A 15,331-nucleotide genomic window follows, 5' to 3' on the forward strand; every position below is an offset into this window, starting at 1 on the left:
AAACTTTAAAAGTACTTTACCCACACACACACACACACACACACATACTCTCATGCATACATGCACACACACATGCCAAGTTCATACATGTTTACAATGAAACTCAGAGGGGTTTAAGTAATATTAAATTACCTGTGGGGATTATCTGCATACAAGTTGTTTGAGAGGAAACTGACTGCCCCAAATCTACATAATCTAGTTTAGATGAGATTTCAATTGCCTCAATTTATCCTGTATGCTGAATTAACCTCTGAAGAATCAACTTTTAACTATCTCTTCTGCAACATGGAAAAGTGTGAGAAAAGGAAAAGTTCAAAAGCATACCCCAATCCCGAATTAAAATTACATTTGTATCATATTAACTGGTCCCAAAATATACTGATAACTTATTTCATAGCACATGTCAAAATCTGTAACTGTATGTTTTATCTGTTTTACCAGAAAGCATGGGATCGTACTTTTTTGTTAACCACTGCGTATCTGAAGTCTAATAGAGTACCTTTACATAATAGGCACTCATATTTGTGTGATAAATTAAAAAATGGATATTCCTACAAACACAAATGTTCTTTAGAAAGGGAAGAGATTTGACACAGCGTAGAAAAATAACTAATAAATGTAAACCATTCAATTATGCTTCAGAATAATTTAAACACTCCCATCAGTGTTTAAACTGATCACTGACAGGAACTCAGAAAGAGTACATATCCAAAACTAGATATTTACAAAACTCTGAAGTCCTCTTTAGATAAAAAGAGTTAACAACTAGCCATTAATAAAAATGGTAAGCTTAAGTATTTGAAAGCTAAGAATTCTCTATGACGTTAACGGTTTTAAGGTATGGCTTTTCTGCATTTGTCAGATAAGCAAAAATAAGCCTTTCTTATATGCTAAATTCTGAAATTAAGATTCCAATTTTCCTATATAGTTGCTTCACTTGACTCCAAACCAAGAAAAACACACAGTGCTTATATATCCCTAAATGGCTCACACATTTAAAAGTCAAACATTTTAGGGGAAATAGACTATTAACTAAGTATCATTAAGATGTGCAAAAACAAGAACATTGGAAATTTCTGAATTGAACTATTATTATTCAAGTATTATTATTTTTTATGCATTTTGGCAGCTGCATACATGCTCATTCACTATAAACCTGCTATGATGATAATCTGAAATTAGGGTACAACTAAACAGAAATGCATTTTGTAATGTAATTTCAGGGGCAGAATTTTAAATGTAGTAAAATTTAGTAAATGTAGAATTTACTACATTTTAAATGTAGTAAAATGTAGAATTTTAAATGTTTTTTTTTAAAAGCAAAAAGAGTTTAAGTAAACAGATGCTTTTATCACATAGTTAAGATATCAAATTGTTAGTCATTCTCTTCAGCATTGTCACTTTTATTATCTTTTGGTGTAAATTGACAATATGAACATTTTTTTTTTAAATGGTAGGCAAAATTCGTAAGAACCACCACTGGTTAGGCAAATTATCCACTAATAAATGAGCCTTTTAGGTTATAAGAAAAAAATCTAGCCACTATAGTTCCTTCTGGGAGTTAATAGCATAAAGTGGGTATGAACTTCCTTAAAATCTACAGAATCAAAAGTTAAAATGAACTGGATTTTAGAAAATATTGCTTACGGAACACGAAAGTTTAATATCCCAAAGAAAAACTGGTAGACTGAGAAACATTTTGAAATATAATTAACTAATAAATGAAAATGCTACAATTTTTGTTCTGTACTTTACTGAAAAGTGTTTAACTTAAAAACACTAATGCTTTTTCTTCTATATGACTATAATTGAACAAAAAAATTTTGCCTGATTTTTGTGAGGCTAACAAGATAAAGAAAAGCATAAGAAATTAAGATCAATGGAAACTTATGAATAATAAACTAAAAAAAAGATACAAAAGGAGCAGAAAAATATGTCTTTTAGGGTATTCACCTTATACTAACTTATTCATAAAAATTACTTCAAATTATTAGCAGTAAGTTTTGAGTCAAAACCTAAGAATTAAAAACTTTTCCACTATCTAAGTAAATGATTTTTCCATTTTAACATAAAACCAATAGATGGGTTTTTCTTATTATTCCTGGAACATTTATTCAATTTATAAACTACCTCAAAATAACAAAAGAAAAATATTTTGTGATGTAAATACTCAATTTCTACATTACAAACGCTAAGCACCTACTCACCATTATGCAGTTCTCCTGTGACCGTGCCTTCTCCCTGTGGGCTGCCATCCTGATCACGCCATTTCCAATCAAGGCCTCTGATCACACGAGCCCCTGGAACCATGTACTTCAGTACCTGGGAGCGAACTAGACGTCTCTGTCGTCTAAGATTAGCTTCTGCTTCCTTAGCTGCTTTTCCTGTAACGTAGAAATTAGAGAAATACAGTCAAAAGTCACCTTCTATAATTGTTTTAATAAGTTAGAAAAACCTACTGTTCTCTCTTTACCTAGCTGATCTTCACATACTCCATTTACAGTGCCATAAAGTTCAAATCCAGATAGTGAGAGATAGTGGGTCTGTCCACTTGCATTCTTTCCCATCTGTTTAATTCTCACATGTCGCCACCCTTGTTTCTCATCCTTTGGTGGATCAAGAGGCCAGGTGGCTGTTGACCTGTGAATTTTAGGGAAAATATTACATACGAAAAATACGCTTAAGGTAGCAAAGATCTTTTTTACATAATAGAAAATTATGTGAAAAATAAAGTAACTTTCACGTTCAGCCAACAGTTTGTTACACAAAATTCAAGAAATCAAAGAAGAAAAATAGCAGTTAAGAAAATGAAAAATGAAATGTTAAATGTATATGATTAATTTGACTCATAACTCTAAAAGATTTATAATTAATAAAATCCAAAGAAATAAGAAATTTTATGAGTAACAAATGTCTTTATGATAAAAAAGATATATAAATTTTGCAAAATTTTAAATGAGATATTAAAACAGCAACTTTAAAGCTTGAAAATATTACCTATTAATCATGTTAAGAAGCTCCCTCCATACATCAAATACACAAAATAATTTAATCTACACTCTACCTACTCCTCAAAATGTGCCACAATATACAATTAAACAGTATTAGAACTAAATTTTTTAGAAACATAATGCTGACTTTCTGCCTGTAAAAAAACATATATATGATCAATATATAAAATTTAGGAAAACAGATACATAAAATAAGACAGATCAATAGTCACTGTTAATTTGTCAAACATTCACATACATTGTGTGAATAAATGGATAGTTTAGTTAAAAAGTTAATTCTTTTTTTTGCTTTTATCAGTGTGCTATATACACATATATACAGCTATGTATCAACTTCTTTTTAAATAAGTTCAGCTTCTACTAAAGTTTAAAGAATTTGATGGCTTTCATAAAGTCATTTTTCAAAGTTTTAACACCTAAATTATAGTATCAAGTGGTATTTTTAGCAAGAAAATCTTGTTTCAGGATCTCATAAAATAGAGAGCTCTAAAAGGATACAGTTATGAAAATAAACAAAGCTCTTTACTGAGTTTTCCAATTTACAAAGACTCCTCAACTAACCCTGGTTCATTGAGACTGCAGTCATCAACATGGGTATACAAAGAAGTCCAGTTCTGTCCATCTTTGGATACCTGGAAAACCCAATTTCTCAGTGCAGACCTTCCATAACCACGAGCATGACGAAGTGTATATGCTGATGGTATCACCCAAAGACCCAGATCTATGGCAAACCAGGCATTCTTATCATCATTGCTATGACAATTTAAAGCTGAATTGTCACGACTCAGTATGTCTTCTAAGCGGCCATAAGGTAGATTTCGTCCTTCTGATGATGTTACTACTACAAGTCCATAAGCAGCTGGATTAACCCATTCATATGCAGTTCTACATAAAAACAAAGAAAATACTCTTAAACAGTGTTAACAGTTAACACTTTTTATAACTACATTTGTTCAGACTACTTTTCCACATAAAATTATATTAAGAAAAATTCTATATTTAATAATTTAAGCAACTTTTCTTCATAAAAGAAAAATTTGGACGGTCTTAAATTTAACCTAAAAGATGAAATTCCTAGAACGACAGAATATTCAGGGTGGTTTCTACTACCTAAATCTCTTTTCCAGGTGAATATTTTCAATCTACATTAAACAGAGTGACTTACTTGGCATTTGTTCCAATCCAGTAAATGATTCCATTTTCATCAAAATCATGCTGGTGTCGAAATATAAAATTTTGGCCTTCTCTTAATTTTCGAACAAAAACAAATGAAGATCGGTCAAAATCGTACCACTGCTTTGCTACCTAACCAAAGAAAATATGGAAGACACCTTAATGATGATATTTTGAAGTTCACTGCCCACTTTGTAACTAACCCTTTAATGTGATTTTTTAAAATAATCAATATTCATTAAAAAATACTTGAAAAAGAAAAATAACTAGAAAATTCCCTAACCACAGCACCCCACTATTAATACCAGAGAGTATTTCTTTAGTCTATTATTTCAACAGACAGAGTAAAACAAAGTCTCAATAACTGTACAAAAACATTTTTCTCTTATCAGTCTGTATATTATGATAGCCAAATAATAGTCAAACTAATTGAAATAATTACCAAATTGATATTCCTTTACTTATTAGCATTAAGTTTTTGCTCATTGTTTTAGTAGAACAAATAACTATAATAGACATCTTTATGAAGAAATCATTTATAGTCTAAACATTATTTTCTAAAATGGAATTCCCAAATCACTTTTCTAAAGGGCTAAACCACAGCAAAAAAAGCTTATTTCACACCATGTGCTTGCTAGAAACTCACCATTTTTAAGAGATACTGTTCCAGAGATTCCACTGTAGCTAAGGGTTCCATCTTCAACATTCTGCCAGTCCTGTCTATTAATGCAGTTTCACCAGGTGCGCGTTCCAACCGGAATCTTAACCTTCTTGTAAGTATCTACACAGAAATGATTAAAATGCTTCAGGGAACACTGTGCTTTTATCTTAACATTTTGAAAATGAGAAATGTTACATAACACAGCAATTGAGATTAATAAAGTATAGCCATAAAGGGAGTTAACAGTATCTGTTTCCTACTATATGTTTTAAAGAGGTTCACTGAATAAGTAATATTTTCAAGAAACAAACTACTTATCTCTAAACAACTTCAAACATACATGGTTTAAATAAAATTATTATAAATCACTTAACAGATTAACAGAAATATCACAGCCTTAACTGATAACTTGCAATTTTCCAAGTAAGTTATAAAAAGCAGCTAATTAACTTATGCTATTAAAGTGAGAATATATTAAATAATCTGTGGCTAATAAACTGAAAAAATGACATTTTAATAGCTTCCAATCCAATGTTTCAGTAAATAAAACAAGTATGTGCTTCATTTCTGCATAAATTTTAACTAATTTCTATAGCTACAGAATTAAACATTTATATGTACATTTGGGGAGCATTTTAGACTACAAGATTAACAGAGGGCACATCCCTAGTTTTCCTGTCTTTGTATCTTGCACAGTCTCCTGAAATGATATACATACAATAAAAGATGCTGATGGTCCTATGATTGTATAAGTATAAGCTGGGAAATCTCCAGTCTTTGAGACTATTTCTATCTCATTCATCTATCAAAGATAAAACCTTTAAAATAATAGACAAAAATCCCCTTGTTCCTCTATAATGTTCTGTTTGAAGTAAAGCAAAAAGTAGACCTCTACAACTTATTTAATATATGTACCATGTCAGATATAGTAACAATACTGTAACTCTCTGAACAAGCTTTCTAGTCTGGAAATCTAGTGCCTTTGGTAACACTAATGGGTTCTTGAGGGAACGCTAAGTTTTTTGAACTGAGTAGGCATTGTTAGTGCAAATATAGTTTTTTAGTCACTTATTAAAGGCTGTATCTAAAAGAAACTATTTGATGCAGAGAAATGCAAAAAAGGTCAAATAAAGCAAAACTCAAGCCCAAATAACCTGTAAGTAAATACTAAAGTAACCTACAGAAAAGGTAAAGATCTGTTTTGGGATATTAGCAGTAAGAATATTTGTTTTTTTGTTCATATTGGGATACTAGATGCTAACATAAGGATAATTTAATGAATTAATAAGAAAGACAACCAAATAATATTTAAGAAGAAAACAGGCTTTTTATGAAACCATGTGATAATGGCAGATTTCCAAAAGAATCAATAGAAACAGCTAAGGAAGGCCATCTCTACTCAGTGACATACAGAAAACAAGAAGAAAAAAAAACGTGCCTGAAACATTTTCACATTTTCTTACATGCTGAGTTACACAGAGATGAAGGGACTTAATTCATAAATAGATGGGACTTAACTCTAGAACAAAAGGATTTTCTTTTTTGTTTTCCAACTGAGAGTGTCATTTTCCACTTATGATCTATTAAATATGATTTACTACTAACAATAAACATTGAAATACCAATACATTCAAGAGTCATTAAAAAGAACAATCAAAAGGCACTGAGGGTTGAAGAATTTAACTATTAAGCAAGCATTAAACAATGATTTATCACAATTTGTTTAGACAATCACAATCTTTCTTTAATAAAATATAACATTTTTTGTTTTGTTTTGTTTTGTTTTGTTTTAAGAAAAGTAAGACTGCTTCTAAATGCATTTAGCAATAACAGCAATTGCATTTTCATGGTTACCTGGAGGTTATAAGTGGATCCTGGTGTATCATACAAATGGAGAGGTAGACGTTCAATAGACTCTAGTACAGCTATTAACTTTCGGATTAATGCAACAGCTGGTCGGCTAGGAAAACAAGTAATTGTTAAGAACTTCCACATAAGTTCAAACTAAAGTTCATACAGGATCTGCAATAGCCAACCTCATACAGACCCCTACTTTCTGTATTAATGCAAAGTGAAGTCTAGTTTTGCATTAGACTATAACTGAGTAAACAAAGATAAACTCATAACTCAATTTCTTTACTTACTGAACTATTTCATTTTTCATGTGAAACTTTCACAACTGCATTCAAAGTAATGCATAATTTAACGTGCATTTTATCTTTTAAAGTTTAAACAATTTTATTATATAATATTGATACATATAACAGAATATATAAAGCAATGAAGTTTGGAAAATGATAGTATTGTTAGCAAGGCAACATTGGTAAAATATTTCTGGAAAATAACATGACAAGTTATATCAAGAAGTTTTAAAAATTCATCAACTCACTAAAACTATTTAAAGCAATTTATATAAAAAGACATTTCCACCAAGACAAGTATATTTCAGTATTAGCAATAATTTGCAAAGAGTTAGTATGTTTAATAGACTAATGTTTCAATAAACGATTATATGTCCATATAATATAATACACACTCATTTAAAATGGTATTTAAAATTAATGGAATTGAATTTCATTTATTATTTTAAAAATTCAATCACATTCAAAAGTAAATAAAATCAGAAAATGAACCTTTATCAACTCACAACCCAGCTCAATAGTTACATATTAATGGCCAACTGATTTCTAGCTATATCCCCAATCATTTTTCCCCTTTCCATGTATTTTGAAGAAAATGTCAAGGCATTTCACCCAGAAATACTCTCGAGTATGTACCTCTACAGAAGAAGTTTTAAAAAATAAAATCGTATCATCACCACACCTAAAAGGAATGAATACTTACTACTTAATATCATCAAATATATAATCAGTGTTTAGATGTCCAGTTGTATCTTAAAGATTATCTAATTTAAATAAGTGGTCAGTTGCATTCACAGAAGACATGGATATTTTTCTTTTATTCCATTAGATTAAAAAATACTTTTTAAAAATCTTTCCTTTTTTATATATTTATAAGTTACTCTTGTACTGAATAAAAAAGTTCCTATTTTGTATATGAACACTATAACAGACCATTTCAAAGGAAACCTATCAACTTACAAACACTTCAAACATGAAATTAGAAAAAATCTGGGGACTTACCTTTCATCATCTTCATTTTCACTAAAGGCTGTTTTAAAAACATTTATTCTTTCTACCAGTTGACTACAATCTTGTTTCATATCTAAATCCATGCTCTTAAAAAAAAAAAAAAGTTTTATGCCTGATATTGAAATAAAAAAATACCAAATATGAACATTAATATACATTACAAAATTATCAATGCAATCTAAGGGAAATTATTATTTTCTTTCAATTAAAATTTTTTATTATATGACCAGTAGATCATAGCTAATATCTTCAATGTTAAAATGGATAGCAATTACATTCCTTTCCTCAAAGTGTATACAAGCTACTTTCAGATTATTTATGAACATTTTACATTTTAACAGTACTATTTACATTAATTAGTATTAGAAAAAATGACTGGTATATCAAAAAAATGATTTCATAGACATTATTAAGTCATATAAAGTGATGATATATCAAGATAATTTTAATAAAGGAAAAAATTTTATCACAATAAAGAGATATTAACACAGACTAAACTGAAGGGACACATAAGGCTACTGGTAAATATTGATACCTGTCAAATATTCACATGAACTTCCTAAACTGTCACTGCTCATAACTTAATCTTATCCAAATATTTTAGGTATTTAAAAAGGCCTACAGACTAACTCTATTTTACAAAAGTTATGAGGAAATCAGAGCAGTAAATAATGTTAAAGCGTTTTTTTTTCAAACAAATCTTGAATAAATTATAATCAGGCAACTAAAAAAAATCCAAACTCAATGGTTTAATTCAACTGGCTCAAACTACTGATAAAACTTAATGGCTGGAGAAATTATAGATGTTAACGTTTACTACAGTTTTTAATACTCCTTGATAAAATAAAGTAAACCTTGTTCTGTCAAAAGTGTAGCTACAAATAATTTTCTAATTATACACTTCATTCTGTACTACTTACATTGTTTAAAACAGTAAGAAGCGCTTGCACCAAGCCACTACTGCACATCTCATATGGTGAAATTGTGTTTTCATCCTTCAAAAGTACAATCAGATTTTCTAAAGCTGTCTTCATTAAATCTCTCCAAGTGTTCTCACTCTCAATACACTAAAAGAAAAAAGAAATTTTAAATAAGGATGATGAAAAAACCCAATAGGTCTTAATATACTTAATTTATCAGAACATCAATTACTATGAAATTAGACATTAAACAAGATTAAGAAATTCAAATTATTAATGCAAATTTTCTCTACCGGACTTGGCAATCTCTTTTGTAAAGGGCTGATTATAAATATCTTAGGCTTCACAGGCCACGTATCTTGGTCACACCTGTTTAATTCTGTCATTGTAGCCACTATAGCAGTTACAGACAATGGGAAATAAATGAGTGTGGCTGTGTGCAATAAAACTACTACGGAAAAACAATTTTACACATTCATATAATTTTCAGAAATCATGAAATGTTGTTATTATTTTTGGTACGTGTTCAACCATTTAGAAATAAAACCATACAAAATTTAACCCACGGGTGATAATTTGCTGACTCCCTAATCAATATCCGAATAGTAAGGATAAAGAAGAAAAATTAAGATCACTGCGTGTCATAAAATCTACAGGATAACATACTTGTCTATTTGTATGAAGTTCCCAAGATGACTCTAACTGAGTTGCTATGTTTCTGAGGGTTACCACTACTCCACGAGGCATGCTTTCAACAGCTTTAAAGTGGTCGTCATATAAATCTCGAGCCATAGTTCGTACCTACCAAAATAAAAATAGTAAATGTGAACTTTTACTACAATTAATAATTGTACCAAATCTTCCTTTTAAATATATAACCTTTAAAGTTAAAATGTTTGGCTAGTTTCAAGATCCAAAAAATGTTACTACTTCTATCCATGTACATCAAAAAGATTTAATGGTTAAAAAACCACTCTAGCAGATTTTAGGCAACTCAAAGAACATATAATTTTAATTTTTGGTTATTCAAACTTTATGTTCATATACTAAATAGAAGCTTATTTCATTTAAATAAAATTAAAGCTATAAAAGGTACCTCTGCTCTTTTTTAACAATCTGTTTGATAGTGAACCAATTAGAAAATACAAATAAGCAAAAATAAAAGGAGAGAAAAAAGAAAAGAAAATTAAGCCATCTATAATTCCATCAACTGAAGTTGAACCTTTTAACATTCCAGGGTATATTTTAACTTGATATGTCTTTCTTCTATTTACATTATATTATTCACACAAAATATGATGCTCATGTATTTATATATTACATCAAGAGCAAGAATGACTATTGTCAGTTTGGGCACTAATTACCCCTCATTTAAATTAAAGTAATATTATTTGAGAAAGGAACCCACACATGTCCAAGGCTTGGGTCTGATGAAATTTTGTACATAACACTGTTTTTATGATTTATTACTATTTCATTTATATCACAAACTAACCTAGCATAGCTCTAATGTTAATAGAAAAAATTTTGCTCTCTACATGAATTAATAATATGTTACTATTCTATTTTAGTATGCCTCTCAGAATTAAAAGGTAAGTAAGTTCTGAATATCAGGCAACAGTGAAGAAACTATTCCTTTATAAACAGTATTAAGAAATAAAAACAGGTTAAAACTGTGTGTATACAAAATTATTTTTTATATTTTATCTACTACTTTATAATAAAATTATTTTTACCTAAAGTTAGTATATTTTGATAGATACAGCTTTCACACACACAAGAATAACCACATGATCACTGAGTTACTACTGATTTCAAGAAATTGAATGAATAATTGTATTTTTTTTAAGAAAATTAAATTAGAGGACTGAGACTATGCTCTCTTTGATCTACTTTTCTTTTGTATTATAAAGCTCATTTCCCTGTGAGTTAATCTAGATTTGGGTGGTTAATACAATTTCCTGGTGGCTCAGACAGTAAAGAATCTGCCTGCAATGCAGGAGACCCAGGTTCAATCCCTGGGTTGAGAAGATCCCGTGGAGACGGGAATGGCAACGCACTCCAATATTCTTGCTTGGAAAATTCCATGGACAGATACAGTCCATAAGTCGCAAAGAGTCAGATACAACTGAGCAACTAACACTTTCACATTTTATTCCAAAAAACTCCTGAGATAGCTGAGTGGTAGTTTATAAAGAATTTAAGAGCTGAGCTTCATCATTTGAGAATTTCATACCTGTGAAATCAACTAGTCACTCAAATTTATTTGCAATCCACAAATCAATACTTGTAGCACTTTTCACAGTTATTTGTGGGCATGTGTATGCAGCGCAGCAAAAACTTAAAAAATGTGACCACAGCCTCACAGGAACCTACACCTGTTATTTCTCCAAGAAGCAATTCACGGAAACTTTATAGAACTACCATGAAAAAAGTAAATTGTATTTAGTCCAAATTCCTTTTACCATACAATGGCTACCTTCAATTGAGATATTTCTTCCTCAAATGCCCTTAAGGTATCCTGAATTGGAAGGAATCTGTAGCTTCACAGTCTACATTTACAACTGGAAATTATTATATGTAATAATTAATGTCTTCATAAATCATATATAGTGCTTCTAGTAAAATCCCTTACTACTATTTCTATGGCCAAAGCCATGCAAACACAAGTACCCTCCCATCTCAATCACTCAAAGGCATTCTTTACATACTGTATGAAAAAATTGTATCATTATTATATGTAAAATAAAAATGTGTCATCAGAAGATAATGAATCTAACTATGAGATTTTACTTTCTTTTTTAAAAATAAAAAAATTCAATAACAATTGATATGTCAGATGGAAACATAATGGATTTATTAAAAAATGCATACTAAATGGACAGAATTTAAAAATTAGTAATATGAGTCAATAACATCTGCTTCTGTATCTTTTTGAGAGGTGACTTCATCTAAGATGGCCATTAAACTAAGTATCAAATTATCTGGGTCTAGATCCAGGAATTCAAACTGCTTCATCACAAAGTATTTAATTAGGATTACGAAATATAATAATGCATATTCAATCCCCCTGTATCACTAAAAATACAACTATCATTAATTAAAGCATAAGTTTAAAGCTTTGGTGACATTAAAAACTTAAGATGATTTTAAAATAATTTAGATTTTATTCTTTATCTCATCAATTTTATTTCTATTTTAATATTGGTGTTTAGTGTATATACAGAAAATAACTAAATGTATACATATTATGAAAAGTGAGATAATGAGCACTGAAAAAGGAAAACTAAAAATACATTAGACTAGGGTAGCCTGTGTTACATGCCTCAGGTTCTGAACTGCCAATAATCTACCTCTAAAACCCTATGTCAGTGTAAAAGACAAAAAAATAAAATTCTACAAATTTACCTTTTGCTTAGTTTTTTCTAATTTAGATTTTAGTTTTCTTCCTCTTTTGCCAGTCCAGCCAGTCACAAATTCTGAACCTTAAAAAGAAAAAAAAAGACATTTCACAGAATGTATTTTGTGAAATTTAACAATTTATGTGCAATTTAACATATTCATTCATTCTTATTCTGCTGAACTGACATACCTACATACTTACCCAGAGAAGTTTCTGCAGTAAATGAATGCCTGGTTCCTCTATTAGATTCAAACACAAATCCAGGTAAATCTTCTTTCAATACTGTTGCTTGCTGGCCATCTGAGTTATGAATAGCAATTTCTCCTTCCTTCAAACATGTTAGTGACCAATTCCCTACGGTGAGTTTAGTGGGTCCTGGTGCTGAGAGTATAGGTTGACTTGAAGTAGATGGCTTTACTTGGCCTCGTGCTCTTTGTAACTTCTCTAAGAATTCACTTCTACTTTCTATAAAGACAAAATGTTTGTTTTAAAACTTCATTCCTTTCAAATATACCATTAAAAAAAATGAAACCACCTACTGGAATATCAGTTTTATTAAAAAAAAAAATTCACTAAAGTTTTGTTCTTTGATATACTCTTACTAATTTGCTATTATTTAGGTTCAGGCATAAAAACAATCCTCTGGCCAAAATTTTTTGAACTAGAAGGCTTTTGGGAAAATATACAATTAGAGACAGCATCAAACATGTGCAATTCATTACTGCATGATAAGAGGCACCTTTACCTAAAAGCATGGTGAGAGTAATCCTTGTCTCATACTATAGAAAGACATGAAATGCTTTCATGGTACACTCACTTTCTCTGGTGATATTAAAGAAAGGGCCATATGATCATCAAGGATATGCTACTGCTTTGACAATGGTGGCAGAAATGAGCAGAAAAACAAATTATCAAAATTATAGAAACTAGTAAAAGGATTTTGTAGAAACAAAGTATTACCTGAACTATCCGATCCACCTTCGGGACTACCACTTGAATACATGGTGGCTAGTTTTCCATCCAAGATAAATCTAAACCATCCATTACTGCCATTAGACAATTCCAAGGCTGCTGCATCACTCCATATATACAAGCAGTCCCTTCCCCTAATGATGGACCAATCTCTCCAATGATATGGTTTACCTTGCTGCAATTCTTTAGCATCTTCCTGTGGTTCATCTTCCTGAATGTGTAAAATTATTCAATGAAATGTAGAAAGTAATTTATATTTCAAATATTTGTAAGTATTTATAAAAACATGACCATGAATCAAATTTAGAATTAAAACATCCTGAATATAATATTCATCTGCCTGTAGTTTAACATTTATCATGATTCAACTAATTATCTATAATCTTACAAGTCCGTCTTAAAAATGGTTAAGAAATTCACATGACCTAAGTTATGACATTTCCAGGTATATAGGTAAAGAAAACAAATGGATTAGCTCTAAACACAATTATCTAACTATGACTTGATAAACTCACTGTTTCCCTGGGCCTAAGAGATTATTTGTAAAAAAATGGATATTTACACTAAATCAATGGTATCCAAACCTAGCAGTGTAAAAGAACCACCAGAGATGTGTTTTATCAGTAAACTGTAAGGCCCCACCCTTAGCCAAGTGAATCAAATGTACTGGATCATTCCTATAATGATAAAAATGTTAGTTATAACATGTTTAAAACAAATAATTTGTAAACATTGTTTGACTAGCCTGGCATCCTAAAAGTTTTGATTTTGTTGATAACAATATTAAGAATATTCATCATCAACATATGATCTTGGCAAGTGTGTGCATGCATGCATGTATAGGTAAAGTATTTTTAAACTTTTATAGACTTATTATACTTAAAAAAACTTGAAGGGACCTCCCTGATGGTCCAGTGGTTAAGAATCTGCCTTCCAATGCAGGGAATTTGGTTCCATACTAGTTCCCTAATTGGGGAACTAGGATCCCACATGCCATGGAGCAACTAAGCCCACGCCACAGCTACTGAGCCTCCATGCTTCAGAGTGTGAGCATCTCAACTAAAGTACGTGCACCTCAATGAAAGATCCTGCATGATGCAACAAAGAGCCAGTGTGCTATAATGAAGACCTGACACAGCCAAATAAATAAATATTTTTAAAAATTGTAATGCATCTTCACATGTTTCTTCCCTGAAGTAGTAGTAATTTATAACACTAAAATAAGATTGTAAAATATGGATTATAAGTTTCTCTAATGTAAGTACTTGTGGTCCAGACCATGATAGATTAATACAGATTAAGGCTTGACTATCCACTGTAAACAAATTAAAAACCAGAGAAAATACATGAAAAAGTGTTTTCAGATACCAGACAACAAGCAACACAGGATTGCGTGATCTCCTAGAAAACAGAAACAAATACGGTAAGCCTAAGGTAAGCCTCCTAGGCTCAGAGAGTTTTCTGGTTAAGGTCTTAAGAAAAGGGAACACAGAGTTAAACAGTGTAAGGAAATCTGTCTTTGAAGAGATTAAGGCAAATGGAATACGCATGGTAGATGAGTTCAGGATCAGGAAGTCAAGCAAAAAAGACCTCTAGAAATGTGCAAAGTGATCTCCAGGACATCTCTACTGAGTATCAGACCACCTGTATACAGGTGATGTTACACATAAGGCTGGGCAAAGAACGATTTGAAAACAGTAAGCTGGAAAAGTCAGAAGTCACACATGGTGATCATACGTTTGCATTCCAAACAGCCATAGTGGAAAATCCTCATACCAACAGTAGAGACTTTTTCCAAATCTGATGATAACTGTAAGCCCACAGAGCAGAGAAAATTAAATAATCCTGAGCCGGGGCAGACCCCCACATGTGCATGCACACATACAAGCTAAACACAGCTGCTGCTGCTGCTAAGTCGCTTCAGTCGTGTCCAACTCTATGCGACCCCATAGATGGCAGCCCACCAGGCTCCCCCGTCCCTGGGATTCTCCAGGCAAGAACACTGGAGTGGGTTGACATTTCCTTCTCCAATGCATGAA

General features: G+C 31.0%; 1 protein-coding gene across 9 annotated transcripts in view; it reads right to left on the reverse strand.

Moving 5' to 3' along the window:
- HECTD1 (HECT domain E3 ubiquitin protein ligase 1) overlaps positions 1-15,331 on the reverse strand; it is a 77,713-nt gene that overhangs the window by 28,982 nt on the left and 33,400 nt on the right. For all 9 annotated transcript variants that reach the window (XM_061394079.1, XM_061394077.1, XM_061394074.1 and 6 more), the window contains exons 13-24: positions 13,281-13,503; positions 12,522-12,785; positions 12,326-12,402; positions 9,584-9,718; positions 8,918-9,064; positions 7,989-8,083; positions 6,700-6,805; positions 4,831-4,965; positions 4,177-4,316; positions 3,573-3,896; positions 2,474-2,640; positions 2,208-2,384 (exon numbers count right to left, since the gene is read on the reverse strand). In XM_061394079.1, the coding sequence (XP_061250063.1) occupies positions 2,208-2,384; positions 2,474-2,640; positions 3,573-3,896; positions 4,177-4,316; positions 4,831-4,965; positions 6,700-6,805; positions 7,989-8,083; positions 8,918-9,064; positions 9,584-9,718; positions 12,326-12,402; positions 12,522-12,785; positions 13,281-13,503 (1,990 nt within the window). The remainder of the gene's footprint in view (positions 1-2,207; positions 2,385-2,473; positions 2,641-3,572; positions 3,897-4,176; positions 4,317-4,830; positions 4,966-6,699; positions 6,806-7,988; positions 8,084-8,917; positions 9,065-9,583; positions 9,719-12,325; positions 12,403-12,521; positions 12,786-13,280; positions 13,504-15,331) is intronic.

This window comes from Bos javanicus, chromosome 21, assembly GCF_032452875.1.
Source record: "Bos javanicus breed banteng chromosome 21, ARS-OSU_banteng_1.0, whole genome shotgun sequence".
Taxonomy (NCBI): Eukaryota; Metazoa; Chordata; class Mammalia; order Artiodactyla; family Bovidae; genus Bos; species Bos javanicus.